General features: G+C 31.8%; 2 protein-coding genes across 5 annotated transcripts; one reads left to right on the forward strand and one right to left on the reverse strand.

Annotated features, from left to right (window-relative positions):
* Nucleotides 1-4,563: 4,563 nt before the first annotated feature.
* LOC114164133 (F-box protein SKIP5) lies at nt 4,564-8,427 on the reverse strand. Of its 2 annotated transcripts, XM_028048681.1 has the most exons (6): nt 8,189-8,427; nt 7,135-7,279; nt 6,973-7,051; nt 5,788-5,846; nt 4,992-5,145; nt 4,564-4,913 (listed from the first exon to the last, which is right to left on the reverse strand). In XM_028048681.1, exons 1-6 carry the CDS (start codon nt 8,403-8,405, stop codon nt 4,764-4,766), a joined length of 804 nt encoding a protein of 267 aa, XP_027904482.1. In that variant the 5' UTR covers nt 8,406-8,427; the 3' UTR covers nt 4,564-4,763. The 2 variants fall into 2 exon arrangements, with proteins under 2 accessions (XP_027904482.1, XP_027904474.1); XM_028048673.1 differs by having other exon boundaries at nt 4,564-5,145.
* Nucleotides 8,428-14,563: 6,136 nt separating this feature from the next.
* Nucleotides 14,564-17,844, forward strand: LOC114164174 (DNA-directed RNA polymerase V subunit 5C-like). 3 transcript variants are annotated; one of them, XM_028048746.1, is made up of 5 exons: nt 14,564-14,889; nt 14,957-15,133; nt 15,721-15,834; nt 16,216-16,367; nt 17,266-17,844. In XM_028048746.1, exons 1-4 carry the CDS (start codon nt 14,665-14,667, stop codon nt 16,339-16,341), a joined length of 642 nt encoding a protein of 213 aa, XP_027904547.1. In that variant the 5' UTR covers nt 14,564-14,664; the 3' UTR covers nt 16,342-16,367; nt 17,266-17,844. The 3 variants fall into 3 exon arrangements, with proteins under 3 accessions (XP_027904547.1, XP_027904540.1, XP_027904555.1); XM_028048739.1 differs by lacking the exon at nt 17,266-17,844 and having other exon boundaries at nt 16,216-16,511; XM_028048754.1 differs by lacking the exon at nt 17,266-17,844 and having other exon boundaries at nt 14,963-15,133; nt 16,216-16,511.
* Nucleotides 17,845-21,780: the final 3,936 nt, after the last annotated feature.

Raw genomic sequence — 21,780 nt, forward strand, 5'->3', positions numbered from 1 at the left:
CTTCTTGTTTGGACAAGAAAAAACATTTTACTTAATAAAACTAAAAGATGACTTAAGAAAATAAAGTTTAAGTGAAGTTTGTATTTATATATTATAATTTAGTTATATAGTTAGTTGATATGAGATTTATAACCCCTTTTCATGATAAGAACCGGATATCTTGAAATGTGAGATAATGACATACATGATAAGTTCAATGAAGTAAATTAGAATATAATTTAATATCATCTTAAAGAAAATAAAATTTAGGTTTAATTTAATTTTATAAAATCAATTTAATAAGATGAACTTTGGAACAACTTTTATATAATAATAATTGTTATTATTTCTTGTGAATGTGAAATTTTTAAGAAAATGTTTGCTGGTAAAAATTAGGTTAATTCAATAACTAATTATATTAATAATTATATTATTATTATTAAGTGATATTATAATTGTGTTTTGATAATATTATTAAAAATTGGTTTTAAGATGATTAATTTTATTATTATGAAATAAAAAAACAAGTTTTTGTAAGAGGAGTCTAAAAAGCTGAAAAGGAAAAATGTCGCCAAAATATAACTGACAAAATTTTAACATTCTAGAAGGTAACTTAGTTTTTAAGTTTTTTATTTACAAATATAAGTAAGTTATTATCCTAAATATAGGAACCTAATTATAAACCTATTTTTTTTCTTCTTTTCTTTTAAAAACAAGAAACAGTTGAATGTAAGATTTCAGCTGTTAAAATCGTGTTCTAAGAAGGGGATTGTCTTCAAATGCATATGAAATTTTAATCTTCATTTTTTTGAACTTTTACATATTATGTTTTAAGTAAGCACACTTTTGTGTGATTCACATTTTATTTTTTTAATAAATTACTATTTTCAACTTATTATTATATTAGAAATCACTTTTATTATTTATTTAATTTATATTGTTTAACATTTTAGTTGATATTGTGCTTAATAAATGTAACATCCCATTTAATTAATAAATATAATTAAAATAAAGCGTCACACAAATAAAATATAACAGCACAGTCTCGGAGTTTAAACCTAACTCTTTACAATTATCCAAGACACACCACGATGCCAAAACTAAACTAATACAAAGTTCAATAGAAACAAAATAGGAAATTAAGAATTAAGCTGGTACATGGACCATAACCCAAAAAAGAAACCAAAAGTAGAAGATCTAGATGACTAAGCAACGGAACCATCACCTCTTTGATGACCAAGGGTGTTCCTCACATCTGCTCACATCAACAAGTTGATGATCATCGCAAAAGAGAGAACCACACATACAAAACACACAACAAACAACAGAAGGGTAAACTAGAGCCAAAAGTGATTTTATCATGAAGTCAGGCATACTTTCACAGTCAACAACACATACATCATCCAAGCATGTTATGAACATTCCATCAATACACTACGACTCGACTCATCCGGATACATATAATCTGGTCGGATTCAGCGGATGCTTGCACTTGTGGTGGATACCTCTGCTCACCTCCGAGCTGCTCACCCCCGAGCTATGTGTTACAAGTGTTACAATGAATCAATTCTCCCACGCACAAGGTTAGCCCTTAATGAGTTTCGGGCCTCCTGCTACTCTCACCACAAGAGTCAGTCTGCTCTAGGTGAGACTAACTGATTCTTTAGAGTGTCAGGATGCAATCCTTACCTTGAATCCTTACCAAATTATATAGATGGGGCACCACCATGGGCACCCACTAACAAGAGCCATGGAATTACGTTCCGACCACTGAAGCACGACCCTGAAGTCTCACCTAGAGACTCCAAGGAATTACGCACTGACACATACCAAATATATTCATACAACCAAGTAACAATAATCATCCATTCGAACCTCGTGTCAACATTTGTAACCACATCCCATTTGTATTCCATGTTGAACCATGCCATCTCATTCACCAATTTCGTGAGTATAGAGTCTCGTCTCATACTAATACCATTGTCATTTCAATAACATCCATCTCATTCACTTTACATGCTAAGGTCACACCAATATTATCAATTCAATTCATACCACATATATTCCATGCCATTTCTCATACCTCATACTTAAAACACATCAATCAATCAACCAAAATATTTATAGCACCTAAGTGGAGAAAACAGGGCGGCCCACAACACATCTCGCTCAAGCCAAAAGCCCTCGCTTAGGTGAGAGGAGTTCCCTCGCTTAAGCGACAGGCCCTCGCTTAGGCCAGATCGCGACAGAGGCCCTGGGAGGTTTTCGCGCACTCGCTTAGGCGAGCCCTCCCTCGCTTAAGCAAGCCCACTCCTCGCCCAAAGGTGAGGTCCCTCGCTTAGGCTGCACTGCAGCGAGACACCTTGAGCTCCCACGCATTCTCGCTTAGACGAGTGTCTCTCGCCTGAGCGAGATAGTGCCTCGCTCAAACTAAGACCCTCCGCCTGAGCGAGAGCTCGAGCGCGAGCTAGGGTTTGTCCTCTACAAGTCTCGCCTAGGCGAGATAGGGTCGCTTGGGCGAGAATAACAGGTCTCGCCATTGTTCATCCTGCAAAAGGTATGATTTTAATACCCAAACAATAGTATCAACCCGCACATGCATCCACAGTAGCATACAAGCTCAGTAATCACAGAACAAAGGCAGATCAAACATCAATCACATCAAATAGAAAGGTTTCTAGCTTCCCTTACCTGGAAATAAGCTAGTAGACTATCCTGACGCAACCTCGACACTGAACGTAAGAGCGCAGCAGCTCTAGGAACAAAATAAGTAGCTGGAAAGGAAACAAAGAGACAGAGTAGAACGGTTTATTGAGATGAGCCTCAAGGGAACGCCAAAATAAAGCTAGAGGAAGACTACTACGAGCTCAGAAGTAACTTACATGGAGTGTAAGTGTCGGAGTTCGCTTGGAGAGAGTTGACGGCTAACCCTAGCAGAGCTCTGAACGGAAGAAAGGCAACATTTAGGATCTGTTTGCAAGAGTGAGGCTGAAAGGGAAACCCTAGCAGCTTTAGGACCTTAGCACCCTATGGACAGCCCTTAGGCCCAACAGATTAAGGTCAACCCTTAAACATTAGGGCAGGGAAATAAAATTGGGCCTTACAATAAATATTTGCAAATTATTATTAAATAAAATTTTATCTGTTAAACTAATTTTGTCTTAAAACTGGTGAAATAATACCATGTTGTTTTGGTAATACTTGTTACTTGAAAAAAATTGGCTTGAAATCAGTAATAAATATTTGTACTTTTATACAGCTACATGTACTGTGAGCAAATGAATAAGTCAATCTTCAAAACATTATCTATCCTCATTTTCTAATAATATAAATAAATTTAACTAATATTTTATTATATTTAATATAAAACTTTTGTACGTGATTAATGTTTGGTATAAATAATAACTGTTCATTACTTAAACTTCAACTACGGCCAATTGATAAATACCACATCTATTAATTCCAAATTGTCTCACATGATTTAAACATCCAAAACATTCTATAATATATATACTGAGTTGCATATGACTTGATTCGAACTAAAAGCAACTAATTCAAACTACAAATTCAATTTAATAGTTATATGTAACTCAAATCATAAGTTTATTTAATTTTGGTTTAATTAGTCGAAAGATACCACTTTTATTTAGATGTGTCAGTTTGATACCCGTTTTTAAAAAGGTATCAATTGAGTCCCAACTTTTGAAAAAAAAATGTCTCAATTAGGTCATTTTCAACAAAAAATTATTAATACGGTTAACGATATTGATATTTAAAATAACTTACAAAATTAAGTATTGATATTTATATTAAATTTTAGTGGTAAAAGTCATGAATTAAGTTAACGGTTTTAATAATTTTTGTCTCAAAGGGACCAGATTAAGACACTTTTTCAAAAAATGGAACTAGATTGACACATTTTTAAAAACGAGTACTAAAACGAAAGTAGTTATCATCCGAGTAATTAAACATTTAATTTTAATGTAAAGCGATCTCTCTTTCAATCCCCAACAATCAATCATTTCAATACATCCAAGTCAAATTAAATTACTAGATGTAAACTATTAGCTACCTTTAATTGAAGGTAATTCTTTGTGCAAGAAAAAATAACTTAAGTTAAAAAGCTTCGAAATAGGTTGACAAATCCTCAAAAGCTTCAATCTGAATATATATCATATCTCTTTATTCATATTACTAATGCATTTGCCTTGTGTTAATTAAGAAAAAGAGAGTATACAACTTGTCAATCCAAACAATATAAGAGATAAAATCAAGCTTATTTAACAGTGTCAGATCATTCCAACCTTTGTACATACAACATCTGAATCATATTCATTGTTTTCCTTAATATATAACAATGTTTTAAAACCATACTCTGATATTTCTAATCATATATATACATTTGAGTTTAACATATTTAATATTCTTAATTTGAACCATATTAAGCAATGATTTTCAATTTTAGTACTGTTTTAAAAAAATTATTACACTGGCATTTATTTTATTATGTGAGTTATATATATACAGAGATAAACCTCTAAATATATCATATCCTAATTCGTCCATCACATATTAAATCTCATGAAAGAGTAACTTGCCTTATAAATTATTGCATTAAATGTAGAAAACTCATTATGAAGAACATGGTAAACTGAATGTTTGTTCTTACAAGACATCCTAATAGTAAATCACAAGAACCAAAAGAGCACAAGTCAAAGAATGAAAATACCATAATCACTACTAAAGTTACAGACAAGTGTAGGTAACCAGAACAAATAATGATATCAGAGAGGCTTGTCATGGTCAATTTGATCACACATCTGCTCTACATCAAACCAGAAAAGAAGTGAAGTTCGAGCATAAATCACTCTCACACGTTGCAAAGCCAAATCCCCACTTGTTAGAACAGCTTTGGCACCCCCTTCAATTCGGGTCTGTGAAACAAAGACACCATCACTGTTACTCTTTGTTTGTGAAGGAAGCACCTCACTGCTACTACTGGCTGTACTCACAATGGGACATGAGAGATAATCCAGAGGATTAGATTCACATTGAAGTATGCATCCATCTATAGTTAACCTTCCCTTTCTATGTAGCAAGCAGCAACCAAGCTCAGCCCTCACAGTTAAGTTTGCTAATTTGCATGTAGATAGGAACTCTAGTGCACTGCTCAGACAAAACAAAAAACACATACCAAGTGTTGTTGAAGATTACATTATCTGCTGGTGGTACTTTTCAAGGGATAAAATTAATGTTGACCAAGATTGTAAACATTATAGTGCATGATGATATTGTGAAATTTGTACTTCAATCTTTAAGGGTGTTTGGACTCCAAACAAACAACTTTTGACTCAATGCATTGAAAAATGTAAAACCTCTGTTCAGTTCAATGTTTCAAATACACCCTAACTTTGCAAAATGGCATTGGCTGAAAGCACTTTATCCCTTAAAAATTTGCAAAATGTCAGTGGAAAATGTAATGATCATCAATGATGAAAGTAAAAGATATTTTGTAAAGCCAGGGACTTAAAAAGGAACGTTTGCTGAGGTCAAGGACTAACGAAACAAACACTTATAATCACCGTGGGACTATGAGAGCTTGTTTTGTTTCCATGAGTCCTTTCCAAGCTACTGGATAATGGTTGAGATGGCTACAGATATTATGAACTAACATTCATTGTAAGAGGATATAGAACTTTCTGTTTGGCCATGAATCTTATCCATTGAAAACCAGCAGCATAGAAGTGGTTCCTAGCTACTACCTCACAAGAACACACTACACAAAGTTTAAATGAAAGGAAAGCAAACCTGTCTGAGCCTCGAGAACAAACAAGTGTTGTGTCGTCTGGAAGTTCACCTGCACCAATCTGAACAAACAACATTGATTTGGGAAAACCAAAAATTTGGAGAGATTTTCTATCATTAATGTCTCCTTGAGAATTAGAATAACGAGAAGGTAGTACAACCAGTGACATGAAACCAATAGCACTCTGTTTGTTTAAGTCCTTTTAGTAATATTATTTCAATACAGTTCTGAAAAATCATTTTAGAAAACAATAACAAATGAAAACTCTTGTTTAGAAAACTTGTTTTAGCTCCCCATTTTCTCTCCACTGAGATTAAAAGCACGAGCATCATTTTCATGAAAAGAGCATCATCTTCATGAAAAGAGCACTGCCAAACATGTCATCAACCTCAACCACTTTTGGGCGATTGGATGCAGAAGAAAATAGTGCTTCTTAATATCCATTGTGATGGTAGACGCATCCGAGTCTGAGAAAATTCTTCTTGTTAGCAATAGAGTCTGAACATTCTTGCTGTGCTTCTGTTCTGCATTCTGATTCCATTTTTAATGTTCTTTTTGCCAATTTGGTCACTCAATCACTCCAATATGTGGTTTTACCCATACTCCAATGAAAACAACTCCTGATCTAGAGCCAATAATAAATCCAATCCACAACATAGAAATTTTTGAAATCTACTTATTTGCAGCATCACTAGTTGACCTAAACTAATTGGGACAACCTTATAGAGATCAGAAGGGATGTACAATCATTGTCTTATTTTTGTGAAACAAAAAACTAAGAGATTGGAATCCTCCTCATTACTCAGAAAAATAACAAAACAGCAAACAATAAAAGTGAAAATTGATGCAACAAACAATAAAGTTTCCCAATATCCATCCAAATATCTTGTTAAGTACCCAAGCACTTGGAGAACCCAACCTTAAAAGCAAACTATTAAGGAGGGAGAACCAAACACTTGGAGCATCGAATACGCTCGATGTGGGACTTAGGCATCCCAGAAACCCAAGTTCCTATCATATCTCAACCAGTGAAACCCCATTAAAAAAGCACCTTTGGTTAGCTTTGGATAGACTCTAAAAGTCAAATGCCTAATCTCAAGGATGGTTGTTAGCGGAAACTGGATGAGATTAAAAAATCTGACTAAAGGTAGAATAATCTACGCACGCACACAAATTGGATAACTCACTAAGCAAAGTGGTTTCCTTATTTGAATGTTTGCGACATGATGGCTTCCACCAGCTGCTATTAAAATGGTATCACCTGGTCTATAAAAAAGAAAGTGACAGTTAGAATCCATAGCCTGAAGAAAAATCTAAAATCATACACAAATAGCATTAATTTTACATGCCTTGAAGCAGCAACAGCAGTTTCAATGTTGGGGAAAACACCAGGTTCGGATGAGTCTTTCACTGATCTATCTACCCGAAGCCACAAGCGAGGATGACATGCCAAATACTTCCATCTGTGGCAAACGAGGGCGGTATTAAAGCGATCTGCAAACTCAATAGCAACGTTGTGATAGAGAATACTCTGCAGTATGTTATTAATTTCTTAATTTTTTCTCTTTTTCATAGAAGGAAAATTAATTGATGAGAAGATCCAAGTGTAAGGACCAAGAGAGTAAGGATATAGCATCATCTAAAACAAGCAGAAATAATAGAGAAAAGACAGCAGAGCAAGAGAAAAGGTAACGTTGCAGCAGGGCTTTCACCTTCAAAAATAATAATGTCATATCCTTAAGACATATATGGTCTGAACAAGAAAACCAAACAGAGAGAGAGATAGAGAGGATCAAAACACAATATTGAGCCAAAATAGATTTATCAGCAAGGAAACACTCTCCAACATGAATGCATTCAGCATCAAATAACAGATGCAGGTCCAATTTACTAGCTAGAAAAACAGCTCGATGACAGAGAACTATGGACAGATTACAATCATGCCAAAAAGGATGGCGATGGTAAGTGGTTAACTTCATTTCAGAGGCTTCACTAAACTTGCATAACATGAAACTATACATGAGCATGGTTGTATATTTATTTCACAATTATCCATCTTAAGGCTCCAAATTTTGACACCATAACCCAACACACAGTTGGTTGAGGTATCAAATTTTAAGCTTTTCATTCTCATAACACAACAAAACGAAAACAATAGAAAAAATGATAAACACCAATTAATCACAAACAGGGGGAGAAATGAAAAACAAAACCTAGTTCACGGTGCTAATTGCCAGCTCAAAAGCAGGTTAAGTACCATAAATCCCACCAAGGCACGTCAAAGTAGCAAAATTGAACAAAACAAAAACAAGGGTGTTGTTGAATTAGGCAAAAAGAATGAAATTTTAGACAAAAAAGATTAGAAGGTCAAAGGGGAAAAAAAGGAGATAGAAGGGGTTATACCTGGAATAGGGAGAAGGAAGCTGAAAATGTGCATAAGACATCCATCATCGAGATTGGTGATATGGGAAGAAGAAGAAGAAGAAGAGGACTTTGTCCTCTGCGACCTCTTCAAGTGTTGCTTCAGTGGTGGGTCATCCATCATTGCCCTCGTGTTCTTCTGTGAACCAACTCCATGTCCCTCCTCTTCCTTAGGTTCTGTTTGGCTTTTATTATGCATCCACCGAACCGGATATTTTAGTTTTTTTGTTTCACAAACATATGTTTATGTCACTCCATCTTAAAACGTATTTTTAATTATTAGATTTTTTCCTTCATAATTTTATTTATGTTTTAATGTTTTGTGTTATTAATAAGGGGAATGATAGGTTAACCAAGTTTTTTCTAATAAATTTTGAGAAACTACCGATCTAGGTAAAAAGGTATTATGTTATTAAAGTCGCATCAATAATATGTATATATTATATAATAAGATACACCGTTAAGGAATTTCAATGTTATCTTTGAATTGAAATTTTTTGTTTTTAATAAATAAAAATATTTTTTTTATTTAATAAAATAAGTAAGTGAATAATATATTTTTTTGGTTTCACAGTAATAAAATAATTTTTTTAAAATAATCATCACATAATATTTTTGACATTATATTTAAAAAATTATATATATATATATATATATATATATATATTTTTTTTTTCTGATAAACATATGTTTACGTTACTTCATATTAAAACATGTGTTTTAGTTATTGTGGTTACCTAAGGTAAAAATATTTTATTAAATTTTTTATTTCAAAATTTTATTTATGTTTTAATATTTTATTTTATTAATAAAGTCGTATCAATTATATTAATGTATATGATTATATAATATATAATTTTATATATAATTTTATATATATATATATATATATACATATATATATATATATATATAATAAGATAACCGTGTAGTAATGTCAATGTTATCTTTGGACCGAAATTTTTTATATTTTAATAAATAAAAAATAGTTTATCTATTTAATAAAATAAGTAACTGATTTTTTTCCCAGTAACTCAATAATTTCTTTTTTATAAATAATTATCAAATAATTTTTTTTGACATTATTTAAAAAATATATATATATATATATATATACACTAGTATCTATGTGTATAATTTTTTAAATATATATAATATTATATAAATAAGTAATAATATTAAAATTTTATTAAGTTAATATATAAAATAAAATTATATTTATTAAAAATAAAGTGAAATATATAAGAAAATATAAAAAAATAATGATTGATAAATATAAAAAAAAGAGAAAAAACATGTTTTAATAAAAATTTGTCAAAATAAACGTGGATCTTTAAAAATTTAATAAATAATTATATTATAAAAGATGAAATTGAAATTTTGAAATGTAAATAAAAAAGAGAAAATATTTTTATATATTGTTATCGATATATTAATTTGTATTATTTTAAAATATTTTTCATATTACTTTTACATAATTACACATTTTTTAAATTATATTATTTTAATATAATAAAAATATAAATATATATATAAGCTGGCATATATGTTTTCCCTAGTGATTATAAATATTTAATAAAATTATAAATAAAAAATTACTGACATGGCTTTTTAACACGACAAAAAAAAAGTTAAAAAAAATACACAAAGATCTTTTGATAAAAATATACAATATTCTTTTATTTCTTCGCATAGCTGAATGAAAATAAAACAGTTATAAACGCCTTAAATTAAAATAATCAATTATATAAATGTATATCAATAATTTTTTATTAATTACAATACGAAACAATCCATTATTATTTGTGTTTAATTAATTTGTTTCTTTATTTGTTCCCTTTCTACTAAACAAGGTGTGAGAATCGTGCCCTTCCCTTTTCACTTTTTCTTTTTTAATTTTTTTTCCTTTCCATTTCACTCTAATTTTTCTTTAATTTCATCTCTTCACACTTCATCTTTCTCATAATTAAATTGTAGCTCACAATAATTAAAGAATCAAGAAACTTTTTTCCTCGATCATTTTACTGTAAGTTCCTATTATTTAAAGATTTTATTATTATTTTTTTATATTTTTGTTATCAATTTTGACCGGATTAATTAAGAAAATTGATCATTTTAATTTGTTTTATCACATACTTAAAATTTGGTTATGATTGTATGCCTTCTCTAAATTTATAGATTTTGAATAATATTTAATTAGAATAAAGGATTGATTCTTTTTACAAATGTTATGAGCTAAATGAGTTCTAATTATATGTATTCAGTGGATTGTAAAGGAGGATGATCACATAAAGTCTTTTATATATAAGAATATTGTAATTCATTTTTCATTCATCAATCAATTTATAGATTAAAATTTGACTTTTTAATTCCAAGTCTTAAAGATAGGGATGATAACGAGGGTCGTTTTATTCTATTTTGTCCCGTTTTACATTTGATTTGTAAAAAATTAGTTGAATTGGTCTGTCTTACATAAAAAATGCATGCTAATTTTCTTACTTCACCAGTAAAACATTTGGCCTGCAGGTTTGCAAGTCAGCCTAAGACTTGCATAAAAAATTATTTATTTTGTAATTTTTTATTTTGTAAAATATTAGGGCCCATGATTTTAATAATGTATTTTTATTAATTAAATTAGTAGAATAATAAATTCTTTAACTTTTTTAGTAATATTTACAATTTTATAATTTCTAATTTTTAAGTACAAGTATGTTAAAAATAGAAATGACTTCAAATTAGACTGAAACAACTTAAGAAACATGAATGATAGAGTTACTTTTGGATGAACTATAGAAGAAACATGAATAAGCAAGTTGCTTAGAAGAAACACACATAAGGTATTGTGTTGATAGCGTTAAATTTTAGGAATCTAAGTTAATGTGAACTATGCGGGCCAAATGCAAACCAACCCCGTCATTGGTTCGCTCAGGCTGCAGGTTATGTGAGGTGGGCTTATGCGGGCCAACAAGCTAAAATACTTAGCCCACCCCTCATATTTTATTGCAGATTGATCCACATGGCATGCTTTGCATTGTCATCCCTACTTAAAGGCAGTTAATTATTGCAAGTAAAGACATAATGCTAGCCATTAATTCTTGGCCTTTCCACCCTAAAATTGTTAATATATTAAGTCTCACTTAAGTTTATCCAATAACATTAACTATCATTTAAATTTATTCAACAAAACTTCCTTGTAAACTTAAATGTTTCTTCTATCCTTTATAACATCTTAGGCAAATATTACTTAAATAAATAACTTATAATTTGAAATAAATTCAATTAATGATCAAGTTTCCAAAACTGTGGGAAATTCAAAACTTTATTAAACACCTCTAAATCCAAAAATCATAATTCAGTTTAACTATTACAAGTTCTGACATGTAAAACCATAATTAAAAGAAATACATGATAAAAGAAATATTATTCTCTAAATAAATCCCGAACGAGCTTCCACTCCGGATCTATGCCTCACCTGCAACATCATTTACTCCCGTGTGACAAACACAAGCAGAAATGGTGAACTCAATGAAAGTAAACCTACATAATAAAACATATCATAAACCTTCACCCAAAGCATTCTAACTTAACCACTTACCCCTTGTTAGAACCTTTCTCATTATGCATTAGGAAACATGGTCTCCTACCCTATCCATATGTCCATGGCCTTAAGGACATCACATGATTCCACGAACCTGTCACTCATAGTCCAACCTCTACGAACCTCTTGCTTATAGTCCAACACATGTGGAACCATCTCAAACCTCCCGCTCGTATTCTCACACAAGATTTCTACCATCATGAACCTCCTACTTGTGATCATCACACGTTCAATCTCCATTACGAACCACCCATTCGTAATATGATCTCAGCATATCCTATACCCAAGACCATCGCCACTAGTCGTGTGAAAATACTTAAGATAGACCTGGAACATCACTTGGCGCAACACCCGCGTTGCTAGACGAACTCGAGCTGCAGACCGCCTGACAGTTCACTCAGTGTCGCCAGGCGCAAAGCCCACTGGATTTGACCCAGACCACATTATCTGCAATGACTTTTGGTTGCATTTTGATCTGAACGAAGCTCAGTCGATGTTGGGATGAATTGCATGAACATCAGATGAAGGACGAACTGCACAAACCTCAAGGACAAACCTCACTAAACTGCACAAACCTCGAACAATTTGCTGCCGACAACCCTCAATTGGGTTGCTAGATGATTGCTACCATTGGACAAAGTTGCTCGACGAAGAATGTGAGACAACGTCCTTGTTTTGTCTCTTTTAGACATTTTAGTTCTTGAGTTGAATACGAGGTATAGGGCAATGTATGTGATTCAAGATTGCTCTTAGTGAACTTTTGTTATTTTATAATCATAATGTGATGCTTAGAACTCTAATTAAGATCCTGATTGGGTGTTTCTGTGATATTATGGATAAAAAGCTCTAAGCAACGGTATGAGTAAAAGGGATTTTCTTTGTTTTAGGTAAGGGAAGTCAATTTAATGTCTTTGTGCTTTGAATTATGTTTTGATTAGTTAATATGAGGGTAATTGAATCTAAATTGCTAGATTGTTGCTTAGACTTAGTAGATTTGGGATGAAGAATGTATGTGATGAAAAATATGTGATGTTGTCATATTTTGATGTGCAGATGCAAAAGTTTTAATTAAATTGTGAATTAGCATGGCTAGAAGTGTAATGGATCAAAATTGGTATGTTAATGTGTTGATTTAAGCATAAGATAGTATATTTGGGTAATTCGCACACTCAAAAAATGCACATATTTAGTGATCTAGTTATGCAAACTCATTGAGCGAGCTCTCCTTTTGTTGTGCGAGTGCCAAATTCGAGTTTGGAAAAGTTAGGGTAGGCTTGCTTGTTGGGCGAGCAAACTCTCGTTAAGCGACAATCAAATTCGAGTTTGATGGAGTCAGGGGATGAGGCCTCATTGGGCGAGTCTACTCTCGCTGGGTGAATAAATTTGTATTTTTGTTCCAACACTCAACTCGTTGGGTGAGACTTTTACTTAATGAGCGAGCATCTGGTCACGCTGAGCAAGTTTGCCAATACATGATTTTTGTGATTTTGAATGTGATGATAATTTGGAAAATTTGGTTTGATGGAAAAGATAACGAATTTATGAAAGTGAGAGTGGTTTAATGGAACGGTAAGATGAAGATTTTGTTTAATGGTTTGATTATTAAAATTTTGGGGATTTGACTTTTAAGGAAGAAGTGCAAATCCTTGCTACTTTAGTGTTATGCATTTACCAGTGATATGTGTTGGTCATAAACTATCCTATACTATTAGGCTTACAAACTCATTTAGAGTGTGGTATAAGTGGGGTGAGTTGAAGGAATTTTTTATGATGAGTTTGATTCAATTTTGTTAGGCTAAGGGGAGTCAAAGCTTTTGATACAATATACTTTTATAGGTACACGATTTCTTATGTCTAAGTCAATGTATAAAATAAAAAATCTAGAATTATATATTATGCTTGTGATCGATTTATTTAGAGATAAATGTATGTTTTATGCAGAAATCGATAAGGAATGCTTATTTCTTACATTTAGAATATTTTTAGGGTTGTTATGTACATTATATTACTCTTACAAAATCTTCATCTCTTTTTTGTACAAAATTTTTCAGTTAAAAATTTTAGTAATTTAAATTGATTTAAAATATATGTATTTCTAATTTCTTATTTATCTGATTTTAATATATATTTATCTGAATATTTATTTATATTTGATTTTTCTAAATATTTATATCCATTTATACATTTATATATAGTTTTCCTAAATATATTTTTCTTATTTATTTACATCTATTTCTAAACATTTCTTAAAATATATTTATTTTTTTAAAAAATAATTTATCTGATTAATTAAATATTGTATAATTAATTTCAATTTTTTTGAACAATTATTTTTAAATAATTAAAAGTTAAAGAAAATAAAACACAAAAATCAGATAATAGTGTAGTTTTCCAAAAATCAAATTCTAACCAAATTTAGAATTATACTATATCAGTAAATATAAAATAGAGTACATGTTACTTACGAAAATAAAATTGAAAACCATGCTATAGTAAGATTAAAAATTCATGTTTGTGTATCGCCTTATTTATTTTCTATTGATAAAAACATTCTCTAGGTAGATGAAGAAAAAAAAAGAAGTAAAAGCAAATGTAACAAACTTTAGGAGCAAGAGAGAGAGGGTCACACACCAGTGGCATGTAACTGGTTGGTTCGTGCTTTTTCGTCTTCCCTCCCACATATATATATATATATATATATATATATATATATATATATATATATATATATATATATATATATATATATATACCTCACTGACTCGCTCACTCCATAACAGAAAAGTGTGAGAAACAGAAACGACAGATAATTTCATTTGCATTTGCATTTGCAACGCATCTGAATTTTGCAGCATCGACAATGGAATGCATAGCAAATTTGATAGACAAGGGGAGCGTTGAGAGCAGCCGGTACTTCCTGAGTCGTGGAACGGTGTTGGAGATGCTGGCAGACAGAGGCTACGACGTCGTTCAGCACGCCAACCTCGTCTCCTCGCTCAGCGACTTCCGTTCCCGCTTCGGCCAACAACCAAACCACGAAGCCCTCGGTTTCTGCGTTTCGCATCTCTCCAATCCTTCCAACACTGTACGCACGTTTCTCTCTTCTCTTATCTTTCCTTCTCTGTATTTTTCCTCATCGTTTTGGCCTGCAGGTTCAGGTTGCGTTTGCCGGAACCGATACTATAAAAATGACAACCGTCATGGAAATATGCAGCCGGATTGTCGACGGTGGAAGCTTGAAATCGCTCATAATCATTCTGCAGAGCAAAATCACTTCCTACGCACACAAAAAATTGATGAACTTGCCCTTCAAAGTTGAGATTATCAGGGTAGCTAATCCTTTTCATTCTACAAAAATCAGTTTAAATATTGATGCTATTTTGTGTATGGAAATTAAGTGGAGAATCTTTTGATATTGGATGGCTTTGAAACCGAACCGACTCATGCTTCACTCACTAAAGAAAACATAATTTAATTATTTATTATTTTAGTTTTTTAGTGTATGATATAAAGTAAGCTTAATTTTTTTAAAAAATTTTGTCTTGCTGATTTAAATGTTTATATTTGAGGAATACAGTTGCTGTAAATTTGACGAAACTGATCGTGTTAACTCATTTTTTATTCTGAACGTTTTGGTTACTGTTATCAAAATTTGACATGTTCCTCACATTAATTTATTTTTAGAAAACTTGAAACAAAATGAAAACAATAACAAAAATGGAAAAATATGACAGAAGGAGAGAAAAACAATTAAACCCATAAAATATATTAAAATAAGAGACGTCCCTCATTTCTGTTAAAAAAATGTGTTTATAGTTCAATGTATTTTTTTTTTCTTGAGAACGATAATTAATTTGATATGATAATCTTGTCCTAGTGTAGAATATATAAATTTTTTTATTTTTTTCGGCCTTAGATTGAAGATTTGCTGATTAACATTACAAAGCATGTCTTACGACCAAAGTATGAGATACTCACTGATGAGGAGAAGAAAGCACTGCTCACCAAGCATAGCTTGGAAGAGAAGCAGGTAAATATATGTTTCTAACTTGTTCTATTTATAAGAAAGTTATGAGAAAATTTTGCATTTGGAAACTACCTTTATAACAATATACATTATGAACTAGATATGTTTTAGCTGAAAAACAAATTAAAGCATCATATGATTCTTTGTTTTAGAATTATGTATTACATATGTTTGCACATTTTCTATTTGGGTGAATTATTATAACTGCTAAGATACTTTAACTAGTAATTTAACTATTTTGGGTTAGGTATTTATTATGTTAACTTATTACATGATTCAAGAGTTGAACAATAAACACTATGAAGTGTATTTTGGGATTTTATGCAAAATAGTTACTATTTTTGAATTGGTAGTGGCATAAATGAAAATGTTTTTTTTTTTCAGCTCCCTTGCATGTTAAGAAGTGATGTTATAGCTCGTTATTATGGGCTGGAGAAAGGACAAGTTGTCAAAATCACTCATAGTGGTCCAATGGTTGATTCTCACGCGACTTACCGTTGTGTTGCATAGTACATCTGTTGCATATGATGTTTAAGGTAACACAAAAGACTTCAATGTTATATCTCTTTAAAAACGGTAGGCAATGATGACAAAAAATTGACATAATTCAAACATGTTAATAAATTCTTCAAATATGGACCATTAGGAGTACCAACAACAATTTTAAAGTTGTATTTCATATAAACTCCAATTTTAAATAAGTTTTTATAATTTCATTTCTTTTACTCATTACATGTTCTCATATTTGAAAACATTTTCTTATACCATGTTTTAATGAATTAATATGAAATTTTTTATATGTAATTCTTTTAACATTAAGAAAGACTCCTCTAATTGCACAATTCAATCATTAGTATTATCTTTCAGAATATGTTATTGAACCCATCTTTTCATCCTCACCCATAACTTTCCTTTACTTCTAAAAAATCAATCTATTCTTTTATTCTTCATCAATGTATTTTTAAAAAGAAAAGTTTAATAATATAAAATAACTTATCATAATTTAATAAAAAATTGAGAGTTGTCATCACTATTTTTTTATGATAATAAAGCACAATTAAAAATCAGTTATGAAAAGACACATGATACATAACTTTTCCTTCATAAATATGCTGATGTATGCTACTATAAAGGTATGGGTTTTTAAAATGTGTTAGCATAATATTAGCGTAATATTATGATAAAATAATAGATGAAACATTATGAGATATTTTTAGCTTAATTATAGGAGATATTATTGTATTTTCTTCATAATTAAATATTGGACGACGATATATAAGTGGTTCATATATCACTAAATAATATATAGTAAAACCCAATATTTCTTTCTATATGTTGTATATTCTTTAACATGGTATACAAAGCATAATTTTAGTTTTTTTTTTCAGAGCCCATGATAACTCCTTTTTGTTTCCCTTCCTTACTTCTCCGTAGGGTGCCCACTACCCACCTTTATTCTTTCAGTCTTCCAAGGCGTTAAAGAAACCTTTTGAGAGCGAGGTTCTCTCCATCTTTTTTCGAATCAGGGGTATTCTGCATAACCTATCTTGCTGGTCTTATTCCATTGTCGTTCACACTTGCGATCGTTGTGGGATTCTCCATCGATCGTAAAGAGTTTTCATGCCGGCACTATCACCATCCATCCATGGGTTACCGAACGCAACGCTAGTCACCATTGAAAACCCTTGTAGTTGTTGGCTACTCCGTGGTTTTGTATCTCTACAACTGCATTTTCGATTGTGTGTCATCACAATTTCACTTGTCAATTTCTATCATGGACAAATATGATGTTTCGAAGCCCATTACAAACTGTCTTGAATGGATCCAACTACAACCTTTGGGTTCAAGAAATGAAAAGTTTCCTTATAAGACGCAAACTATGGCGTATTATCACCGAAGATATCACTCAACCAATCACAACTCAAGATGAAATTGAAGCCAAATTTGCAAATTATCTTGAGGATTAGGATAATAAAAACAATCAAATCATCACTTGGTTCTGTAATACTTCTGTTCCAGCAATCCTTGTTCAATTTGCTAATTACAATTCTGCAAAATAAATTTGGGATTTTTTGGCTAATAGATATTGAACCATTAGACTTGCTCACTATTATCAGTTGTGGACTATACTTCTCATTCTGAAGCAAGAATCTAGTCAATTTGTCAATGATTTTCTTGCTCAAGTCTAATCACTTTGGAACCAAATATCTCGGGCCAAAATTAGTGAAGATCCTCTTCATCTCATTCAAGTCCTTATGGCTCTTCGCCTAGAATATGAAGTTGGTCGTGCCTTTCTACTACATCGGCATCCACTACCATCATTGGATGTTGCCACTCAAGAGATTATTTTTGAAGAAACTTGCCTCAATATGGATAAAAGACCCCAATTTGATATAACTCTTGCAACTACTCGATCCTCACAATAGAAATTTGGCACCCAAGTATGTAAGAATTGTAATCAAACTAGTCATGCCTTTTCTAATTGTCCTACTGTAGAATGCAAATATTGTCATAACCTTGGCCATATTCTTGAGCACTGTCCTACACAACCTCCAAGACCAAAGGGTGGATTCTCCAAATCTAAGACTGTCTCAAGGACTAGATCTTCCTCCATCACTATTGCTACCATTGAGGGTTCTAGTGCAATCATTATGAGTGATCTTGAGGCACTACTCAAACTGGTTAGCTCTTCCAATACCTCTATTGCGATGTCTGCTACCTTAGGTACTTCTTGGTTTTTTGACTCTGCTTGTTGTAATCATATGACTGCTACTATTAAATCCCTATCTTCTGGTACACCTATTTCTTCTCTACCATCAATTCACATGTCAAATGGCACTCAAATGCATATCACTCACACTAATCATGTGTCAATCTCCAACCTAAGTCTTCCTGACACTTACTATATTCCAAACTTAACCCTTAATCTTATCTCTATTGGTCAGTTGTGTGAAAATGGGCTAAATGTTATTTTCTCTTCCTCTGGTGTTCAGGTACAAGATCCACAAATGAGAAAAATTCTTGGGATGGGTCATAGGGTAGGGTGGCTATTTGAGCTATAATCTCTTCATCTTCCTTCCAAATATGTGTTTGCTACTACCATCACCTCTTCCACTCACCAATGGCATCTTCGGCTTGGACATGCCTTAGTTAGCAAAATTCAGCCTTTAATTTCTCGTGGATTGTTAGGATGTACAAAGTTTGAGTCATTTAATTGTTTGCATTGTAAACTTGCAAAACAACCAACACTTTCTTTTACTAATAATGATTCTATTTTCGAAAATCCTTTTAGTTTAATTCATTCTAACATTTGGGGTCCTTCCTTTATTCCTTCAATACATGGTTTTCGTTATTTTATCTTGTTTGTTGTTGTTGATGATTACTCTCGATTTACATGGATATATTTTCTAAAGCATTGATCTGAGTTATTCAAATTTATATTACATTTGCAAATATGATAAAAACTCAATTTTCTTGTCATTAAAACTCTTCGCATAGACAATGCAATGCAATATAGAAATTCCTCTTTACATCAATTTCTAAATCAACATGGCATTGTTGTTCAACACTCTTGTCCTCACACCTCTCAACAGAATGGTCGAGCAGAGCGTAAACGTCGTCATATTCTTGATTCTATCTGTGCTCTTTTGATCTCTGCCTCATGTCTAGAAAAATTCTAGGGAAAAATTGCTCTTAATGTTGTCTACAATATTAATAGACTTCCCACCTTGGTTCTTCAAAATCTCTCTCTTTTTGAAAGACTGTTTGGTAAGTCTCCTACTTATTCACTTATTCAGCCGTTTGGTTATGCTTGTTTTGTTCTTTTAAAAACATGCATTATCTTCTGGCTTATGGAATTTAAAAATAAATAAATAACAGGAGCTAATAATCCTATAATTTGTATATATTTTAAGAATTATATATTACTTTAATTTAGATAGATATATTTGGAGTAATATTGATATACTTTTTAAATATTATTTAATAGAAATTTTCGTTATAAAATGAGTATAAATTATCTAACTAAAAGTTATTGAAAGTGTAATAAATAAAAGAAGCTAGTCTTAAATCATTTGATCTATTTTTTATATGGCTTTTCTAAGTGTGTCTTCAACACACTTTAATAATTATTAAAACATTTATAATTAAAGAATATTAATTTTAATTTTTATGTATATTAATTTCATTTAGACCTTTCGATTTTGACTTTTTCTCTTTTCATAAGTTTAATAATTAAGATGAAATTTTAGTAGATTTAAAAAAGGTTCAATTAAATTTTAAGTTTCTAAAAAGTTTAAAAACTTTTAATTGAGTCTTTACTTTTGTGTTCTATTTAGTTAGATGATGTGATAATTAAAAGAGTGATGTGAATGTTATTTGTCCTATCATTTTACTTCATTTTTACCCATGTAACTCTATAATTTATAAATTTTATATTTTTAGAATTTTATAGTTTTATAATCTTATAATTTTATAATTTTACAATTTTATAATTTTGTAATTTTATAATTTTATAATTTTATAATCTCTTCACCAAAACTTTCTAGACCTTTATGCCAACATCTCCATTGACGATAATCTCACCTTCGCTATTGTGTATTTCGTAGAAGATAACACTTTCACATATTTCTTCCTCTTATAATGGGAACCATGCTCCACATGTCCAAAATGTCGAGTTGAACTAGACAGAAGGTCGTGGCGAGTTAGTTCGGGTCGAAAGTAGAACCAAACCAGCTCGGGTTGTCGAGTCAAGCCTGGTCGAGTCGAAGGTCGAGTCAGGCCTGATCGAACCTAGCCAACTCGGGTTGAAGCTTGAGCCGGGCCGACCTTGGTCAAAGGTTGAGTGGAGCCGAACCAGACCAAAGGTCAAACTAGACCAAATGTCTAACCGGATAAGCCTGAAAGCCATCTTGGACCAGGCCCTAGGCTAAACTGGGTCAAATTGGGCCGACTCAAATCAAAAGTCAAGCCTAAAGGTCGACTAGGCTTGGCCAAGCTGAAGGTCGAGTTAAACCAAGTTGAAAGTCAAGCTTGACTAGACCAAGCTAGACCAAAGGTCGAGTTGGACCGGTCTATGTCAAAGGTTAAGTCCGATCAACCTGTGTCAAATCAAATGTTGAGTTGGATCGGATAAGACCGAAGTTTGAGCTAAGTCGAAAGTCGACTTAAATAAAAAATAAAGACAATTCGTACCATGTTGAAAGTCAAGTTAAGCTAAAATTAAAAGTCGAGTTAAGATAAATTCAAATGTAATTAAATTCACCGTAAAATAAAAATTAAATTACTTTAACAAAAAAAAATTTAAATTTAAAACATTTCGATTACTTCACCTAAATTTATTATTCAAGAAATAAAAACAATTCAATTGCAAATAATTCTAACTATTAAGTAATTTAATTTCTTCAAAATGATACAATTCCTCGTCTAAGGGATTTCGCTTTTTAGAAATAAGTTTCCAATTCGGTCCGGTTCCATGCTTTTGCAATGTTCACTTGCAAAAGCTCCATGCTTTGCAATATTCACTTGCAAAATGTGGGTCCTAGTCCTTACAGTTGCCTAGTCATATGTTTATCTTGTTGCCCCTTTTCTTGATTTTTGTTGCTTACGCCATCTCTAAACATGAACCGCGTTTCGTCTTCCCGCGCCGCCATCATTCTTGGGTGGCGTACGAATGAGGGAGGGGATGAGGGGCTGAGGAGGAGAATTGAGGGGTATTTTGGAGATTAAGATTTTTATGAGATGCAGGAAGAAAAAGGAGCGGTGCAGGACTACAGCTTGACGTTTCTTACGTACTTTTACCTTCTACGTAACGTATTTATTATTTATGTATCGGGAAATCTTTTTCCGTATTCTATATAGAAAAAAGAATAAGAGTTTTAAATAAAAAGAAACATGCAGAAGCAACCCTCAGTAATACCGTGGAAGGTTATACCTTGGTTACGCAATCCT

This window comes from Vigna unguiculata, chromosome 1 (assembly GCF_004118075.2).
Source record: "Vigna unguiculata cultivar IT97K-499-35 chromosome 1, ASM411807v1, whole genome shotgun sequence".
Classification (NCBI taxonomy): Eukaryota; Viridiplantae; Streptophyta; class Magnoliopsida; order Fabales; family Fabaceae; genus Vigna; species Vigna unguiculata.

What these genes read in the sequence shown, in the direction of transcription:
- LOC114164133 (XM_028048673.1), bottom strand. Translation starts at nt 8,405, where the DNA reads ATGCATAATAAAAGCCAAACAGAACCTAAGGAAGAGGAGGGACATGGA. An exon ending in CTTCCTTCTCCCTATTCCAG is followed by an intron (nt 7,280 to 8,188) that starts GTATAACCCCTT and finishes TTGAGTTTGCAG; the next exon opens with ATCGCTTTAATACCGCCCTC. An exon ending in TGTTCTCGAGGCTCAGACAG is followed by an intron (nt 5,146 to 5,787) that starts GTTTGCTTTCCT and finishes TTGTCTGAGCAG; the next exon opens with TGCACTAGAGTTCCTATCTA.
- LOC114164174 (XM_028048746.1), top strand. Translation starts at nt 14,665, where the DNA reads ATGGAATGCATAGCAAATTTGATAGACAAGGGGAGCGTTGAGAGCAGC. An exon ending in TCAAAGTTGAGATTATCAGG is followed by an intron (nt 15,134 to 15,720) that starts GTAGCTAATCCT and finishes TTTCGGCCTTAG; the next exon opens with ATTGAAGATTTGCTGATTAA. An exon ending in ATAGCTTGGAAGAGAAGCAG is followed by an intron (nt 15,835 to 16,215) that starts GTAAATATATGT and finishes TTTTTTTTTCAG; the next exon opens with CTCCCTTGCATGTTAAGAAG.